At 38.4% G+C, this 16,037-nt stretch overlaps 1 protein-coding gene across 1 annotated transcript in view; it reads right to left on the reverse strand.

Annotated features, from left to right (window-relative positions):
- The window catches only part of rgs12b (regulator of G protein signaling 12b), a 164,283-nt gene that overhangs the window by 122,919 nt on the left and 25,327 nt on the right, over positions 1-16,037 (reverse strand). The window contains exon 3 of the mRNA XM_073047905.1: positions 4,211-4,330. Within this exon, the coding sequence (XP_072904006.1) occupies positions 4,211-4,330 (120 nt within the window). The remainder of the gene's footprint in view (positions 1-4,210; positions 4,331-16,037) is intronic.

The following is a 16,037-nucleotide window of genomic DNA, read 5'->3' on the forward strand; positions in this document are numbered from 1 at the left end:
GTCTGTGACTAGTGGTGTGCTACAGGGATCAGTGCTGGGCCCATTGTTATTTGTCATCTATATCAATGACATGGATGATAATGTGGTAAATTGGATTAGCAAATTTGCTAATGACACAAAAATTGGAGGTGTGGTGGACAGTGAGGAAGGTTTTCAAAGCTTGCAGAGGGATTTGGACCAGCTGGAAAAATGGGCTGAAAAATGGCAGATGGAGTTTAATACAGACAAGTGTGAGGTATTGCACTTTGGAAGGAAAAACCAAGGTAGAACATACAAGGTACTTCCAATCCACACAGCTGTGGTCTCCCAGTGAGGAAGTCAAGGATCCAGTTACACAGGGAGGTAGAGAGGCCCAAGTTTTGGAGTTTATTGATTAGAACCGTGGGTATGATTATGTTGAACACTGAGCTGTAATCAAGGAAAAACAGTGTAATGTAGGTATTACTATTATCCAGGTGATCCAAGGCTGTGTGGAGAGCCAGTGAGATTCCATCCACTCTAGACCTATTGTTCTGAAAAGAAAATTGCACCGAGTCCAGGTACTTGCTTGGACAGGAATTGATTCTAGCCATGACCAGCCTCTCAAAGCACTTCATCATAGAAGATGAGTGGCCCTGGGCAGCTCACCCTGCTCTTCTTAGGGACTGGTATAATTGTCACCCTTTTGAAGCAGGCAGAAATGTCTGACTGCAACAGTGAGAGATTGAAGATGTCCTTGAACATTCCTGCCAGATGGTTAACAAGGTTTTCAGATCCCTAACTGGTACAACATCAGGGCTTGATGTCTTGGACAGTTCACCCTCTTGAAAGATGAAAGAATCCCTGCCATTTTCTCTATTAGTTTTTGTTCTTTAAGAACTCAGCTGGCCAGGCAGCATCTATGGATGTTGTCCTGCCGAAGAGTTTCAGCCCAAAACATTGACTGTACTTTTTTCCACAGAGCTGCCTGGCCTGCAGAGTTCCTCCAGCATTTTGTGTTAGTTGTGTTTATTCTTTAAGAGTTGTCCCAAATAAGCACCTGTCCCAATTAACCAATGGCCCAATTAACCAGAATCCACTGTAATTTTCCATTTAGGTTTTGAATGAGTGGCAAAGATGCCAATATCAAGAGATCCAAGACTGGCTTCAGAGCAGCAGAGGTAAATTCCCAGGATTGTAGAACTCCAGTTCTAGATTCCAGTACATTTTTGTCTCCACCATTATCTAGAATCTCGTCCTATTTTGTTAGAGATGATGAATGATCCATTAAACAAATTTTCCATTAGAACAGTAGTTCAAGAGATCAGTGGCAATATAAGAAATGTTATAATGTGCATTTTGAATAGTTCTGAATGAATCACATCACTCCACATTAATCTTTAAAAAAATCAACGTCTTTTCAACTGTTGAAGCCTACAATTATATTCACTTACAAAGAGCATCAGCATGCCATCTATTATCATTAAGTGCTCACAATGGTTATATTTCTCTAGCCTTCTGCAAAATCAGTACCAAAAACACAGATGTTCTTTCAAATGAGCATCCTTCAATTCTACATCTGCAGTTATTTTACTAACTCAAATGATACCTTATTGAAGTCTTAAAACTATTTACAAAAATATCTCAAACATTATGCATTATGTAAGAGTTTAATCAGTAATGTTAGTCCAGAGTATAATAGTATTTGCCTCCCCAGCTTGCTCTGGCATACAAGATCATGTCCAACCCAACTTTCCTCATCCGCTTTCCTGCCCTATCCTCGTGACATTCAAATAACCTACTGATTGAAAAATCTATCCCATTACGATTCAGCCTCCACACCTTTCTAGAGCAAAGATCAAATTCTACAGTATTAAGTTGGTAGCTCTTAATTCTGAGACAATGCTCTCTTATACCATATTCTCCTATGAGAAGAAAACATCGTCCCAGCATTTGCCTTGTTGTGATCCCTATGAATCTTATATGTTTCAATACAATGAACTCTCATTTTTCAAATGTCAGTGAGTACAGAGGAGAGAAATGTAATAGGAACCAGAGGAGCAAGTTTTTTACCTAGAGGGAGGTCAGTACATGGAACAAACTTCCAGAGGAATTGGTTGAGACAAGTACATTAATGTTTGGATAGTTATATAGATAAGAATGTTTTTTAAAGCGCTGTGGGATAAATGCAGGCAAATGAATCTAGGTTTGATGGGAACTTTGGTCGGTATAGCCCAAAGGGACCAATCCCATGTTGTATGACTCAATGACCTCATCTATTCAGCCCTTCCTCCAAAGACAATTCATGCATACCAGGAAATTGAACTTTTTCTGGCCTCATGAGTGCCTAATACAAATATTGTAAGTCTTCCTTTCTTTTATACTCCACACATTCACAGCGAAGCCAGCATTCCATTAATCTCTACGATTACCTGATGCACAGTATGCCAGGCTTCTATGCTTCATGTACACTTGCTATTGCAGCTTTCAGCAAGCTTTTCCCACATTCAAATATTTTTATTTACCTCAAAACCACTTAAATGGTCATTGGTACCTTGAAATAAATATCGATGGTGATCAAAAAACTGTAAACCAACCTAAGTTATTTTACACTTTGCTAAATATATTTCTGTAGGTTTTCACTGCAATAGTAGGAAAGTTTGAAAGCACTAAAGCAAAAAAAGTCAGCTCCAGAGTGCAGAATTTTCAACAATTACATAAAATACTCAGCTGCCAATAAATAAGCATTGAGAAACTAACCTCATTAAATAAACAGCTGCATTGGACTTTCAAATTTACTGCTCATTTGGGGTGAAATGAAAGTATCCAGTAAATGGGATGTTTAACAATATCTTAACTTGCCTCGTTTCACAAAAGACAAAACTTAACACCAAATTGAACAGTCTTCATTTTATCTCCTCAAAGCAAGTGAGACATAGAAATGCATACTGTATCAAGCAGCAAGGGATTTTCATATACATTGGAAGACCAATTTCACAAAATACTCACTCAATCTCGTGTAAGTATTGTGAGCTTGTCTTAGCAATATTTTTTTAAAACTTTCTTTCCAATTGTCTCAATGGCTATCCCTGCCACTATTTTTGTCAATGTAAATCAATTAAAAGTTAAGGCACACAGCTTAAGTGAACAAACATCCAATACAACAAGCAGAAACCAGGCAGAATTTAATTAAAATTAAGCAGAGTTTTTTCCCTCCAGTACAATTCTGAAAATGAAAGCTTAACAGTCTTGCGATTTGCCTCCATTCTATATGAATTCTACATGCTGAACACAGGAAAATGGCAGGCATAGGCCACTCAGCTCCTCAAAATCCTGTCCCACCATTAAACATGATCATGGCTGACCTATGCTAGCCTTAACTATTGTGCCAATTCCCCAAATCCTCAACTCCTGATCATATCTATCTCCACCATGATTATATCTAACAATTTGGCCTCCATTACCCTTGGGATAGAGTGTTCCAGAAATTCTCTACCCTCGGGCGAAATTTTATGCATTTCAGTTCTAAATAAAAATACCTTATTTTGTAACTATGTTCCTTAGTTCATGACTCTCCCCTTACTGAAAACATCTCAATGTCTACCTTGTCAAAGCCACTTACTGAACTCCAAGGACCTAAACTGTCCAACTGTATCAATAGAACTACTCTCTCATCCAAGCAATTAGGCTGGAGAATCTCCTTTCTTTGAACTGCCTCAGATGTTCCTATATCCCTTTTTTTTAGGTAAGAGGACCAAAATTATGCAACTTATTCCAGGTGTGGCCTCACAACTGTAACAAAACCTCCCCATTCTCGAACTCCAATCCCTCTGCAATAAGTGTCAATTTGCAGTTGATCTTCCTGACTACTTGTTGCACTTTCCAGTCAACTTTCTGAGATTCATACACTAGAACACTCAAGTCCCTCTGAACTGCATTCATTTGCAGTCTCTCTCTATTTATATTATCAACTGTCTTTTGATTCCTTCTACTAAAGTGCATGACCTCACTCTTCCCCATATTAAATTGCCATATTTTTACCTAATCATTCAATCAACCTATATCCTGTTGCAGAAATACAAAGTCTTCATCACTTTAATCTAGAAGATAGCTGTTAAAGATTTTCATGAAGACTGGCCACTCATAGTGTCCGACTCATGATCCAGCATCCTGACCAAAAGCTAAAATCCACACCACTATCACGAAATTTCACTGGGCAACAGAATTCCTGATTGTAAATTTTTAAACTTACTTCCAAATCGTCCAAAGACCGGGTTATACTAAAACGCTTTGATCTTCCATATGATCTCCTGATAGAAGAACGTTGTGCAGCTTGTAAGAATCCTACAGAAAGTGCAGAAAACTTTGTACCCTGAAAAATAAAATGAAAGTAATTACTGTCTTATGGTTACAATCAGATTTAAAGAGACAGCTTACATAGCTACAGTGGATGCATATGTTACATCTAGGAATAAAGCTAAACAGACCAAGAATGTTCAGATTTCTATTAAATTACTCGATTTCTTTGTGCAAAATGAAAGGCTAAGGAATGTTAGGCTTTGTGGGAGAAAATGAAGTGATGGGAGTGATACAAGGTTTCCTTTCCTGACATAATAGATCATTTCAGCTTTGGCTCAGATCAGGGAGTATGTACTCTCCTTTCTGATGGTCGTAGACTCAAGAACAATAAAAGCACATAAAAACATAACCATAGCTGACATGATATGCCATTATACAAATAAAAGATTAAGTCATGGGCCTCCATGTGCCAACAAGATTCAAGATTGCTTAATGTCATTTCCAGTACATGAGTATAAAGGAGAATGAAATAATTGATATACTGGATCTAATGTGACACAAAAAACACATCAAATAAAGAACACAATAATATAAATGTACAATAAATATACATACATAATTTAGATTATTTGTATGTCCATAAAGTGACTGTACACAAGATGATTTTGACAGGAAATGACAAAGTAGTGTTGATGGGGGGTGTGGCGGTGGGTTAGTGAGTGAAGTGTTGATCAGCCTTACTGCTTGAGGAAAATAACTGTTCTTGAGTCTGATGTTCCTAGCATGTACACTATGTAGCACCCTCCGTGACGGGTGTGGGACAGACAGTTCATAAGCAGGGTAGGTGGGATCCTTCATGGCGTTACTGGCCCTTTTCTGCTACCTTTCTGCGTATATGTCCCTGAAGGTAGGTAGGCTGGTGGCAGTTTTAACTATCCACTATGGAGCCTTCCTCTTCCACCACAGTGCAGCTTCTGTACCATGTAGTGATTCAGAATGTTAGGGTAGTCTGTACTGCTCATCTGTAGAAGGTTCAGTGCATGGATTTATTTATTTATTTAGCAATACCACAGATAGGCCCTTCTGGCTCTGAGCCATGCCACCCCAGCAACCTCTCAACCCTAATTAACTCTACCCTAATCACGGGACAATTTACAATGAACAATTAACCTACTCGGTTTATCTTTGGATTGTGAGAGGACCGTGGGAGGACATACAGAGATTCCTTACAGAATGGCGCCTGAGTTAAACTCCAAACTCCATAATGCCCCAAGCTGTATAACATCGCACTAATTGCTACCATGGCACCCAACATGCATAGTCCAACTCTCTCAGGAAGTAGAAGTGTTGGTGAGTATTCCTGCTAGCGTAGATGTATTCTGGGACCACGGGAGGTTGTGAGATGTGCATTCCTAGTTCTTTGAGATTGTTCGCAATTTTCACTGCTGTGCCACTGATATAAGGGGGGAGGGGGGTGAGTGGTGCAAGTCCTTCTGAAGTCAATAACCATCACCTTTGTCTTATTTTCCTGGAGGAAGAGATTGTTTGCCAGTCAGCAGGCCTCGAGCAGTTCCACCTCCTCTCTGTAGGCAGTCTCAATTTTGCTGATTCACTGAGGTATTTGGCTGTGCAGAGATGTGTGAACAGGGTGTACAGCAGTGGACTCAGCACACAGCTCAGAGGTGGGAGGTGGGGTGGGGATTATTGGGAGGTTATGCATCCTGACTATCTGAAGTCTGTTGGTTAGCAAGTCCAACAATATTTTATGCTTCATTTATATGTAGCACTGTTAATACAGTAAAATACAAAACCACATTGAGATATTAAGGTAACTGCTTGGACAAAGTGTTGGCTTCAAGGGTGTTGATGCCATGTCCAGTCAAACTCTGCCTTAAATACACCCAACGACCTGGCCTCCAAAACTGCCTGTGGTAATAAATTCCACAAATTCACCACCCTCTGGCTGAAGAAATTTCTCTCCATCTGTTTTAAATGGACACACTTCTATCCTGAGGTTGTGTCCTCTCATCCTAGATTCCCCCACCATGGGAAACATCCTTTCCACATCTACTCTGTCTAGCCCTTTTAACATTCGAAAAGTTTCAATGAGATCCCTCCTCATCCTTCTAAGTTCCAGCAACTACAGACCCAGAGATATCAAACATTCCTCATATGATAACCCTTTCAATCCCGGAATCATATTTGTGAACCTCCTCTGAAACCTTTCCAATGCTAGCACATCTTTTCTTAGCTGAAGAGCCCAAAACTGTTCACAATACTCAAGGTGAGGCCTCACCAGTGACTTATAAAGCCTCAGCATCACATCCCTGCTCTTGTATTCTAGACCTCTTGAAATGAATGCTAACATTACATTTGCCTTCCTCACCTGCAGGTTAACCTTTAGGATGTTCTACACAAGGACTCTTAAATCCCTTTGCATTTCAGATTTGTGGATTTTCTCCCCACTTAGAAAATAGTCTGCAGATTTATTTCTACTACCAAAGTGCATGACCATGCATTTTCCAACATTGTATTTCATTTGCCACTTTCTTGCCCGTTCTCCTAATCTGTCTTTGGTATGTCACCAAAGACTAGCAGATTTCTACAGATGTATCACGGAGAGTATCTTGACTGGTTGCATCATTGTCTGGCATAGAGACACCAATGCATATGACCAGAGAAAGCTGCTAAGAAGTGCAGCTCCATCATGGGTACTAGCCTCCCAAGCATCAAGGAAATTTTCAAAAGGTAGTGCCTCAAGAAGGTAGCTCCATCGTTAAGAATGATCACCATCCAGGACGTACCTCTTATTACTAGCAACAGAAAGGATGTACAGGAGTCTGAAGACACCCACTCAAATGTCTTTGGAACAGCTGCTTCCCCTCCGCTAGCATATTTCTGAATGCTCCATGAACACTATCTATTTTGCTCTCTTCACACTCCATCTATATTCTTATTGTAATTTATAGTAATTTTTAAGTATGATACTGTACTGCTGCAAGAAGACAACTAATTTCATAACATATGTCAGTGATAATAAACCTGATTCTGAAATAATGTCTATTCTTCTGCAGTTAGTAGGAGATACCCATCAGAGTTCTCAAAAACAGAAGGCAAGCAAATTAAGCATTTGAACAAGCCAACAAATTGAGTCACTGTTATCATGTTCCAAATACCAAAAATCCAACAAGGTGAACACAAAAGGATGAGCTTGCACATAATTTTATTTAATTACACTGCAGAGATTGTAAAGACATATATACTGTATGATTTAAATGCTTTGCCTAACTTTCTCCACGCTGGAATGGTAGTGATCAACAAATGGAATGCTCGGGCACAGGTTCATACTTGCTACTTACCATGAAGCTAATGAATTTTATCTAAAACAGCTGGATGAAGAGCAAGGCTCAAATACACAGACAGGGGGAGAAAAAGCAAACCAGTCAGTTTGAAGCAACCATCTCAAGAACTTTATCTGCAAAGGTCAAAGAAAGCTGCCTGCCTACTACCGCTACTGCATGAGCATATGACAGGGGTAAAACTAGCAAAAGAAAACCTGGAGACACAAGAAACTGAAGATGTTGGAATCTGGAACAACAAACAATCTGCCAAAGGAACTCAGCGGGTCATGTAGCATTTGAGCGTGGGGGGGGAAGCAATGAATTGTTGACACACAGGTCAAGACAGGCGCTGCCAGTATAGAGGAAGAGGACGAGATAGCTGCTTGCATAAAGGGGAGGGCTGAGAGAGGGGCACATCTCACCATGCATTCTTCCTTGACTTTATACTTGTTATTTCCCCTCAGTTCTGATGCAGATTTCTCTAAAAAGATTGCCTATAGTAAAAATAATCCTTAGTCCATTCCGTAAAAGGTGCATTTTTTCATGGTGTCTCTGTTCATATTGTGCAACATGATCAAATCCAGGCCTATGTTGTGCTTGAAAACACATCACTCACAGCAGTGTTTAGAAAAATACATTAATTTCTTGGAAGGACATCTGTATAATAAAGCCTTAAATTGTTATGAAACACCAGAAGCAATTAACCGGACAACAAATTTAATTGAATTTCTTATTTCATAACCACAAATTATTATATTTTCTGAGCTAGAAAATAAAAATAAACAAGATCACGATAGGATAATGAATAAGCACCAAATATTCATAAAGGATGGTAGTGAACAAATGCAATCCCCTGATTGCTGTAATTTGATTTTAAGACCATCATATGAAGTGGGGAAGTGAATGGGCTCATATGGAAAGAATCAACAGACTGGGTGCCTTTGTTCCCCACATAAGAAAAGCAAGCTGAGGGATGACCAAATTTTACGGTTTTAGAAATTCTGTACATTTCTGATCAAATGGAAGAAGAGAGAATGATTTTCTGTTTGTGGAAAGCAACACAACTAAACAACATCAATATAATGCAGTCATCAAAAAATCCAGTGGGGAATTCATAAACAACTTATCCAAATAGTGGTAAAACTATGCAGCACACCACCACCACCACAGAAATATATAAATCTAACAAGATAAAGAGTGGCTGCAAAAATATACAAAGAAGGAGACTATAGAGGGTTATACTTATATCAGAAAAAGTAGGAAGAGGCTCAAATGAAGCACAAATATAGATTGGCTAGGACTGTTTCTGTGCCTATGCTGTGTGATCTGTATAACCCCAAATTCTTCCAGCTTCTTGGAGGAAACATTTGCTAGGTTTTCTAATGTAATATTAAACCAGGTTGAATTCACAGTCTGTGATATTGTACAAACTAGTGCCATCTAGTGGAGCACACAAAATGGAAATACTTGTTTACACACGCAAAATGCTGGAGGGACTCAGCAAGTCCACCAGCATCTATGGAACGGAATAAACAGTCAGGCCCTCCATAGATGCTCCCTGACTTGCCGAGTTCCTCCAGCATTTTGTTTGTGCTGCTTAAGACTTCCAAGATTTGGGCAGCACAGCAGCATATTGTTAGCTTAAAGCAATTATCGCACCAGCAACCCAGTTCAATTCCCCTCTTGTCTATAAGGAGTTTGTATGTACGTTCTCCCTGTGATTGTGTGGGTTTCATCTGGGTGCTCCCACATTCCGTTAATAGGTTAATTGATCATTGTATATTGTCCTGTGATTAGGCCAGGATTAAATAGGTGGGTTGCTGGGCAGTATAGATCATTGGGCTGGCAGGGCCTGCTCTGCGCTGTAGTTCTAAATTAATTAATTAACTGGCATATGGATATAATTGGGTAGTGCACACTCATTGCACCAAAAGGGTCTGTTACCAGGCTGCATCTCTAAACCAAAATTTCTAAATCAGATTTCTAGCATCAGCACAATCTTTTGTGTTTAGTACTTATTTCTATTTCTCTTTGGCATAGATTTGAGGAAGGGGCATCAACCCAGCACATTAACAGTTTCTCTCCTCAAAGATGCAATCTAAATGACTAATGCTTCCACTGTTTTGCTTTTATTTAAAAATCCCAGCATCCATTATTTTACTATTTATGCATTTGATGTCATTACTGATTAATGATATTTACTGATTCTACAGAATGTTTGAGTGCTGATGTTATTAATAACTTAAGTTTGCATGTTCTCCAATTGTTTATTAAAGGATTATTGCAGTAAATTAGGCAATCTTCCCCATTGCCTCAAGGGAGTCTCAAAGATTAACCACATTATGTAGAATGCATCAATTCAAAACAGATTATGGTTTGAGGTCAATGCAGACATAAGACACAACATCATACAAAGCCTAGCCAGCATTCCACAGGTTCCTTTAAGATAACCATGTCTTTCGTGACTAAACAGATGAACTGCAGTCTTCTCTAGTTCTGCTGTTCAACAGATACCATGACTAACACAGAACTGTATTTGATAGTAGACTGAATCAAATACTTTATGCAGACTCCTGCTCCCAAGAGCTCTAAAGGTAGACAGCTATTAAGATGTACTAATAGAATCTAAGAACAGAAATTCTCAACAATTATTACCCTTTTGTTAGATGTCACTGAGCTCTGAAAACTTCAATTAAATCCCACTACAATAGAGTAACATTCAACAGAAAGGCTTGTGCATCGATGCATTCAATTGTTTAATAATATGTATCATATCATATTAGCAAAGCTGCTCCAATTAATTTCAGTAATAATGAGCCATCATTCACGTCTTTTTTAAAAACATTGATTGTTCTCTGTGCTCATTCAGACTAAATACAGGCTGTGCTAAGGAATGAAATGAGTTTCCATTTTAGGCATCTACTGCTAGCATTAATCCACCTCAGGTTGGATATTACAATTCTTACCAAATCTAGCACTATAGCTTGATCCTGTCCACATCTTGCAATAATTCTCCTGCTCAGTTGTTTTTTTTGAGTGTGCAAAATATAAACAAAACTTGAATCAAGAGTCTTTCCTTATGTGGTGCTGGAAAGGCCACATGCATTTTCATCCACAGCTACCTTGAGAAGTTGACGATAAATATTCTCTGAAATACTGCATAATGACAAATTTCCATTCTGATGGGGCAGCATGGTAGTGTAACACTATCACAACACCAAAGATGTACAGTTAAGGTTAGCATAATACAATTCTAAAGATGTAGTCAGGGTTAGTGAGTTGTAGGTATGATATGTTTGCACCAGAAGTGTGGCGACACTAGTGCGCTGCCCAAAACATTCCTCGCTGATGTAATTTGACACAAACAATGCATTATGCTGTATGTACATATGACAAATAAAGATAATCTTTAGCTTCCTTTTATCTTTAAGGATAATCCAACAAATGAATGTCATCTGAACAAGATGAAAACCATGGAAAGATCTTGTGTCCAATCACTCAATCATGATCCAACATCAGAATCCCTTCACCAATTTTTAATACATACTGATTTAGCAATGCTAAGATCTAGATGTGGATAAATCTTAAAACAGAATCTTGAGGCCAACATACTACGAGTTGCTTAATTTATCCTGGCCCATCCATCAACACTACGCAACCTGGACTCAGACACCTCCACACATAGGTGCCAGATGCCATTCTCTGGGAAGCCATGAAGAGCATCTCTTGAGTACCCAGATCAATAAGGATTAAATAGATACCCATGCGCAAAGCTCATATTAAACTTGATATCGGCAGATCATCTCCAGTGAATTGCAGATGACAGCCAATGAAGCTTTCCCACTGACAAAGGACACTAAAAAATAACCCATGAACCTATCTGAAATCTTGCCTCCTATTCCCACAAACTAATCACAAACCCCATTTGTAATGCTGAACCTGCTGGTTCATTACAAATATCAATCATAACTTAGTCAAACAATGAAATCCCAAGCTTTAGACTTCCAAGAATAATATGGACAAACCCAAGGACAGACCAAGAAAGATCTGGCCATAAGCTCCACAAGTGGCTGATTGTAATTGATTTCCATTATCTATAGTAGATACTAAACTACTCTGAAAGGTCCATCTCTGATGGTGTCACAATGATTTATACTGCCTCACCTGAAAAGAATGAATGCATTATTAACCTTGACAATTACGATAGCTTCCTAACTAGATATCAGATTAATTTGGTTTAAGGAACCAACTGGGTGTGATATATAGTTCTACTATCAAAGCCTAAATCCTTTGATGCATTCAGTGCATTCTGCCAATTTTGAAAACAACTCAATAAAAGGCATTAAAAAATCACATTAGCAATTTTGGATGCTGGCAACCACAAGGTCATCAGCCTTTAAGTTTTCTTTTTATTTGTTTGACTCTACCAGTTAAGGATGGGGATCTTAGTTAAAGTCATTCCAGTTTTATAATCTAAATTCATCACAACTTGCTGACTTCAGATTTATGGCATCAATTTATCAATGATGGGAGCACAAACAGATTTACCTGACTTTGTTCTACATTAAGTCTGAGAAATACTGTGTTGTAATGACTTCTCCAGTTGACTATTTGATATATTCCATACAAAATGACTATAGGATTATGTCTCAACTCAATTATTCACTATTTTCCCCTGTAAAAGTGGTTAAAATTTAGCCTAAATTTTCAAATCCTTTCATAGATAGCTGAAGGTGTGAAATGGAAAAAATATGGCCTTGTAATCAGATGTTATAATGCAGTTGTATCATAGGGAAGGAAAGAAGAGGAAAAAGTATAATCTACATCTAGTTGTTGTTACCTTACTTAGGAGCAATAAAAATATACAAAATATGTTCAATAAAAATTACATATTTTATTGGATCATGAGCAATGAAGGTATCAAAGCATCTAGTTACATTTTCTGAAGAAGACTCTATAAGATGTTGCTGAGGCCAAGTTCGGAGTACTGTGTGCACCTACAAGAATGGATTCAAAAAGGCTGAAAGAGTACAGAGAAAATTTACATGCATGTTACCAAGACTTGAGGACCAGAGCTATATGGAAAGGTTGAATGGGCTAGGATTTTATTTCCTGGAGCATAGGAGAATGAGGGAAGATTTGATAGAGGTAGACAAAATTATGAGGGATATAGATAGGGCAAAGTAAGCAGGTGTTCTTCTTCCAGCTGAGGTTGGGTGAGAGTAGAACCGGAGATCATATGTAAAGTGTGAAAGGTGAAATACTTAAGGGGGAACTACTTCACTCAGAGGGTGATGCGGGTATGAAACAAGCTGCCAGCGGAAGTGGTGGATGTGGGTTCAATGGCAACATTTAAGTTTGGCAAAGTACACGGATGGGAGGGGTATGTAGGATTATGGTGCAGATGCTGGTTGATGGGTCTAGCCAGAGGGCCTGTTTCTGAACTGTAGTGTTCTATGTGTACAATTGAATGATTAACAATAAATCTGTTATCACATGGCTCAGAGCACTGTGGCATCTTTAATCCCTAAGTGCCACACAGGATTTTTATCAACTGAAAACTGAAGCCAAATCAAATTAGTTATCAGGGGAAGTGACCAAAGGCTTGGATAAACAAGTGGATTTCAAGGAACACTTTAAAAATTACAAAACTAATTTGGAAGCTTAGCAGCAAGTAAACTCCTGAGTTTAGGGTCTTGCCATCTGAATGACTGTTATTATACAGGAGGAACAAGAGAAAATGATAGAAGTACAGGTACTAGCTTTGGTTTATTATTGTCACATGCACCAAGATACAATGAAAAGCTTGTCTGTTCATATAGATCAAATCATTACACAGTGCACTGAGGTAAAATAAGGTAAAACAATAACTACGCAGAATGAAGTGTAAAAGCTATCGAAAAAGTGCACTGCAGGCAGACAATAAAGTGCAAGATCATAACGAGATAGATTGTGAGGCAAAGAGTCCATATCACTGTACAAGAGATCTGTTCAAGAATCTGGTAATAGTGGGATAAAAGCTGTCCTTGAGCCCTTGGTACTTGCTTTCAAGTTTTTTGATCTTTTGCCCAATGAGAGAGGGAGAAGAGACAGTATATCAAGCTCAGCAAGTTTACAGAGATAGCAGAGGTAGGAGACAGACTAAAAAAGGGATTTGAAAACAAAGGTGAACACATTAAATGTCTTTGCTTAGAAGGCAGCCAAAGCAGATTTCCAAAACTGAAAGTCAAAGGGACTTGCCATACATTTAAGGTAAGCAGAATATTTCTCTGAAGCACTTACAGAAAGGGACTGAGAAGTCCTAATAATTAGCAACGAAGAGTAAAACTCTGTTACTGTGGCTGCCTTGTGACTTCAAGACTGGCAGATTTTCTAGACTATTGGATGTTACACTATTAACTTGCTTTCATTTTTAAGATACTACACACAGTTAGTTGTAAGTTTAAAGGGACAGCAGAAACAGGACCCAGTGATTTTCAAAAGCATTAGGGAAACAAAACCAGTTAAATTTCGAGAGTGTGTGGAAATGGAGCCCCAGTGAATATAGAAGTATCACAGGAAACAAGGAGCAAGTAAGTTTAAAGGCAGAGCAGGAACCAGGGGTCCCATCCTGTTGAACGGAGCATGGAACAGTTCTGGAATTTGGGGTTTCAGTTAGTCAGATGCTGCACCACAGGATAGCAGATTATCGGAGTTTTAGTAAATTATTTTACAACTATTCAGTGTCGATCGCATTTCAACAATGAAGACCAAAGCTGCTGCTGACTACAAACATAGTCTGGATATTACTGACTTTTTTTTTAAACTTTTTGTTATTGTGTTTTCAAATAGTTACAGAATAAAAGTGTGTGAAAAAGGATATTACTGACTTGAGTGTCCACTTACAGTGGAAAATGTTGAATTATAACCTCATGAGACACATTGTTTTGTTATCAGGAGATCACTAAAAACACTCATACATTGATTACACAAGACCTTCTATCAGTATGCAGGCATGAATATCAATAAGGTTTCAATTTTAGCAGAAAGCTGGTGGCATGGAATAAATTCCACATTGTGTGTACCAAGAAGAAACTAGGTTCGACCTCTGAAGTGTGTTGAATTGGCTTATGTTAGCTACAATGGTAGTAGGAATATTAAAATTAGTTACAGCTGTGAGCTGAGTAGACAGGGTATAACAAAAAAGAATAAGTCAAGTTTTGTGCTCAAGATTGAGGGGCCCCTATGGGTAGCTGTCTTTCAATATAGTTACACTATCTGTACATTAACATGTACTGTGTTGCAGCACGGTAGTGTAACACTCTACAGTGGCAGCGATCGGGTCCATTTCCGAAAGAAACTGGAGCGCCCGGAGGAAACTCACACTGTCACAACGAGAACATACAAACTCCTTACAGACAACGGTGAAAATGAACCCCAATCACTGCCTGTTGTGCTGCCCTTTTATATACAACACAGGCCTTCTTCAGTTCACAGAATGAAGCAGCTGAATGTTTGACAGAGATCATATTGATGACATATTGAGTTATCCACGTCTGAGGGAAGCAGTACAGTCAGTAGGATATGGTATTGGAGAGGCATTTGCTGGTCTTATCATCATGATTCTCAGCATTAATTCCAAATTAATACCTTGGTTATGAGGATACAGATATCATTTTTGGGCATTCTTCTTCAAAATCTTCAAGGCAATGTCAAAAAAAACTTGTATCTTCAGTCCTTTCCAGTTTTGTGCATAACTTTGCCTGTAGAACACATGCTTGAAACAACAATGAAGCACTGCTTTGAGCAGTCGAGGCTAACTCCAAGTAGAGCTCGCCATTCACAACATTGGCTCCATGAGGCAGCATATTACTAATAAACAATCATTAAAATTATACGTAAGCTGAAATTACCATGCTAAATTCATGGCAATCAAGCGGCGAGCATTAACTATCCGTCACAACCTCTTTTGGAGTCTTTTAAGTTAAGTTTGAGAAAATACATTTTTACAAATATTATAATCAGCTATTACATGGTTTGCATGCAAATTTCATTAATTTAATGCACCAATACAAATTTAGATTTATAGATTTTCAAAGAAGCTTAATGAAATGAAATGCTTTTATGAAATTCTATCATGCAATATTAAAAATCTACTAATCTTGATTTGTATTTCACAAAAAATGCTTTGTACCTCATCACTGATGCATATAATATGCTTTTGTTTTGCAGTCTGCCATCACTGAACTAAACGATGCATGTAGCACCATTCTATGAAGTATGAGGCCATAATAGGCTATCATTTCCGTTTTCACTATTCAATTACTTTCATGATAATCACTACATTTAACTTTTTTAAATTACTAATTGAGAATTCCTGAGTCCCTTAACACTTAAAATTGGTATTGGTATAGTATTGTCATATGTACCAAGATAAAGTCAAAAGCTTGTTACACAGGA

The sequence above is a fragment of the Hemitrygon akajei genome, chromosome 6, assembly GCF_048418815.1.
Source record: "Hemitrygon akajei chromosome 6, sHemAka1.3, whole genome shotgun sequence".
NCBI classification, from domain to species: Eukaryota; Metazoa; Chordata; class Chondrichthyes; order Myliobatiformes; family Dasyatidae; genus Hemitrygon; species Hemitrygon akajei.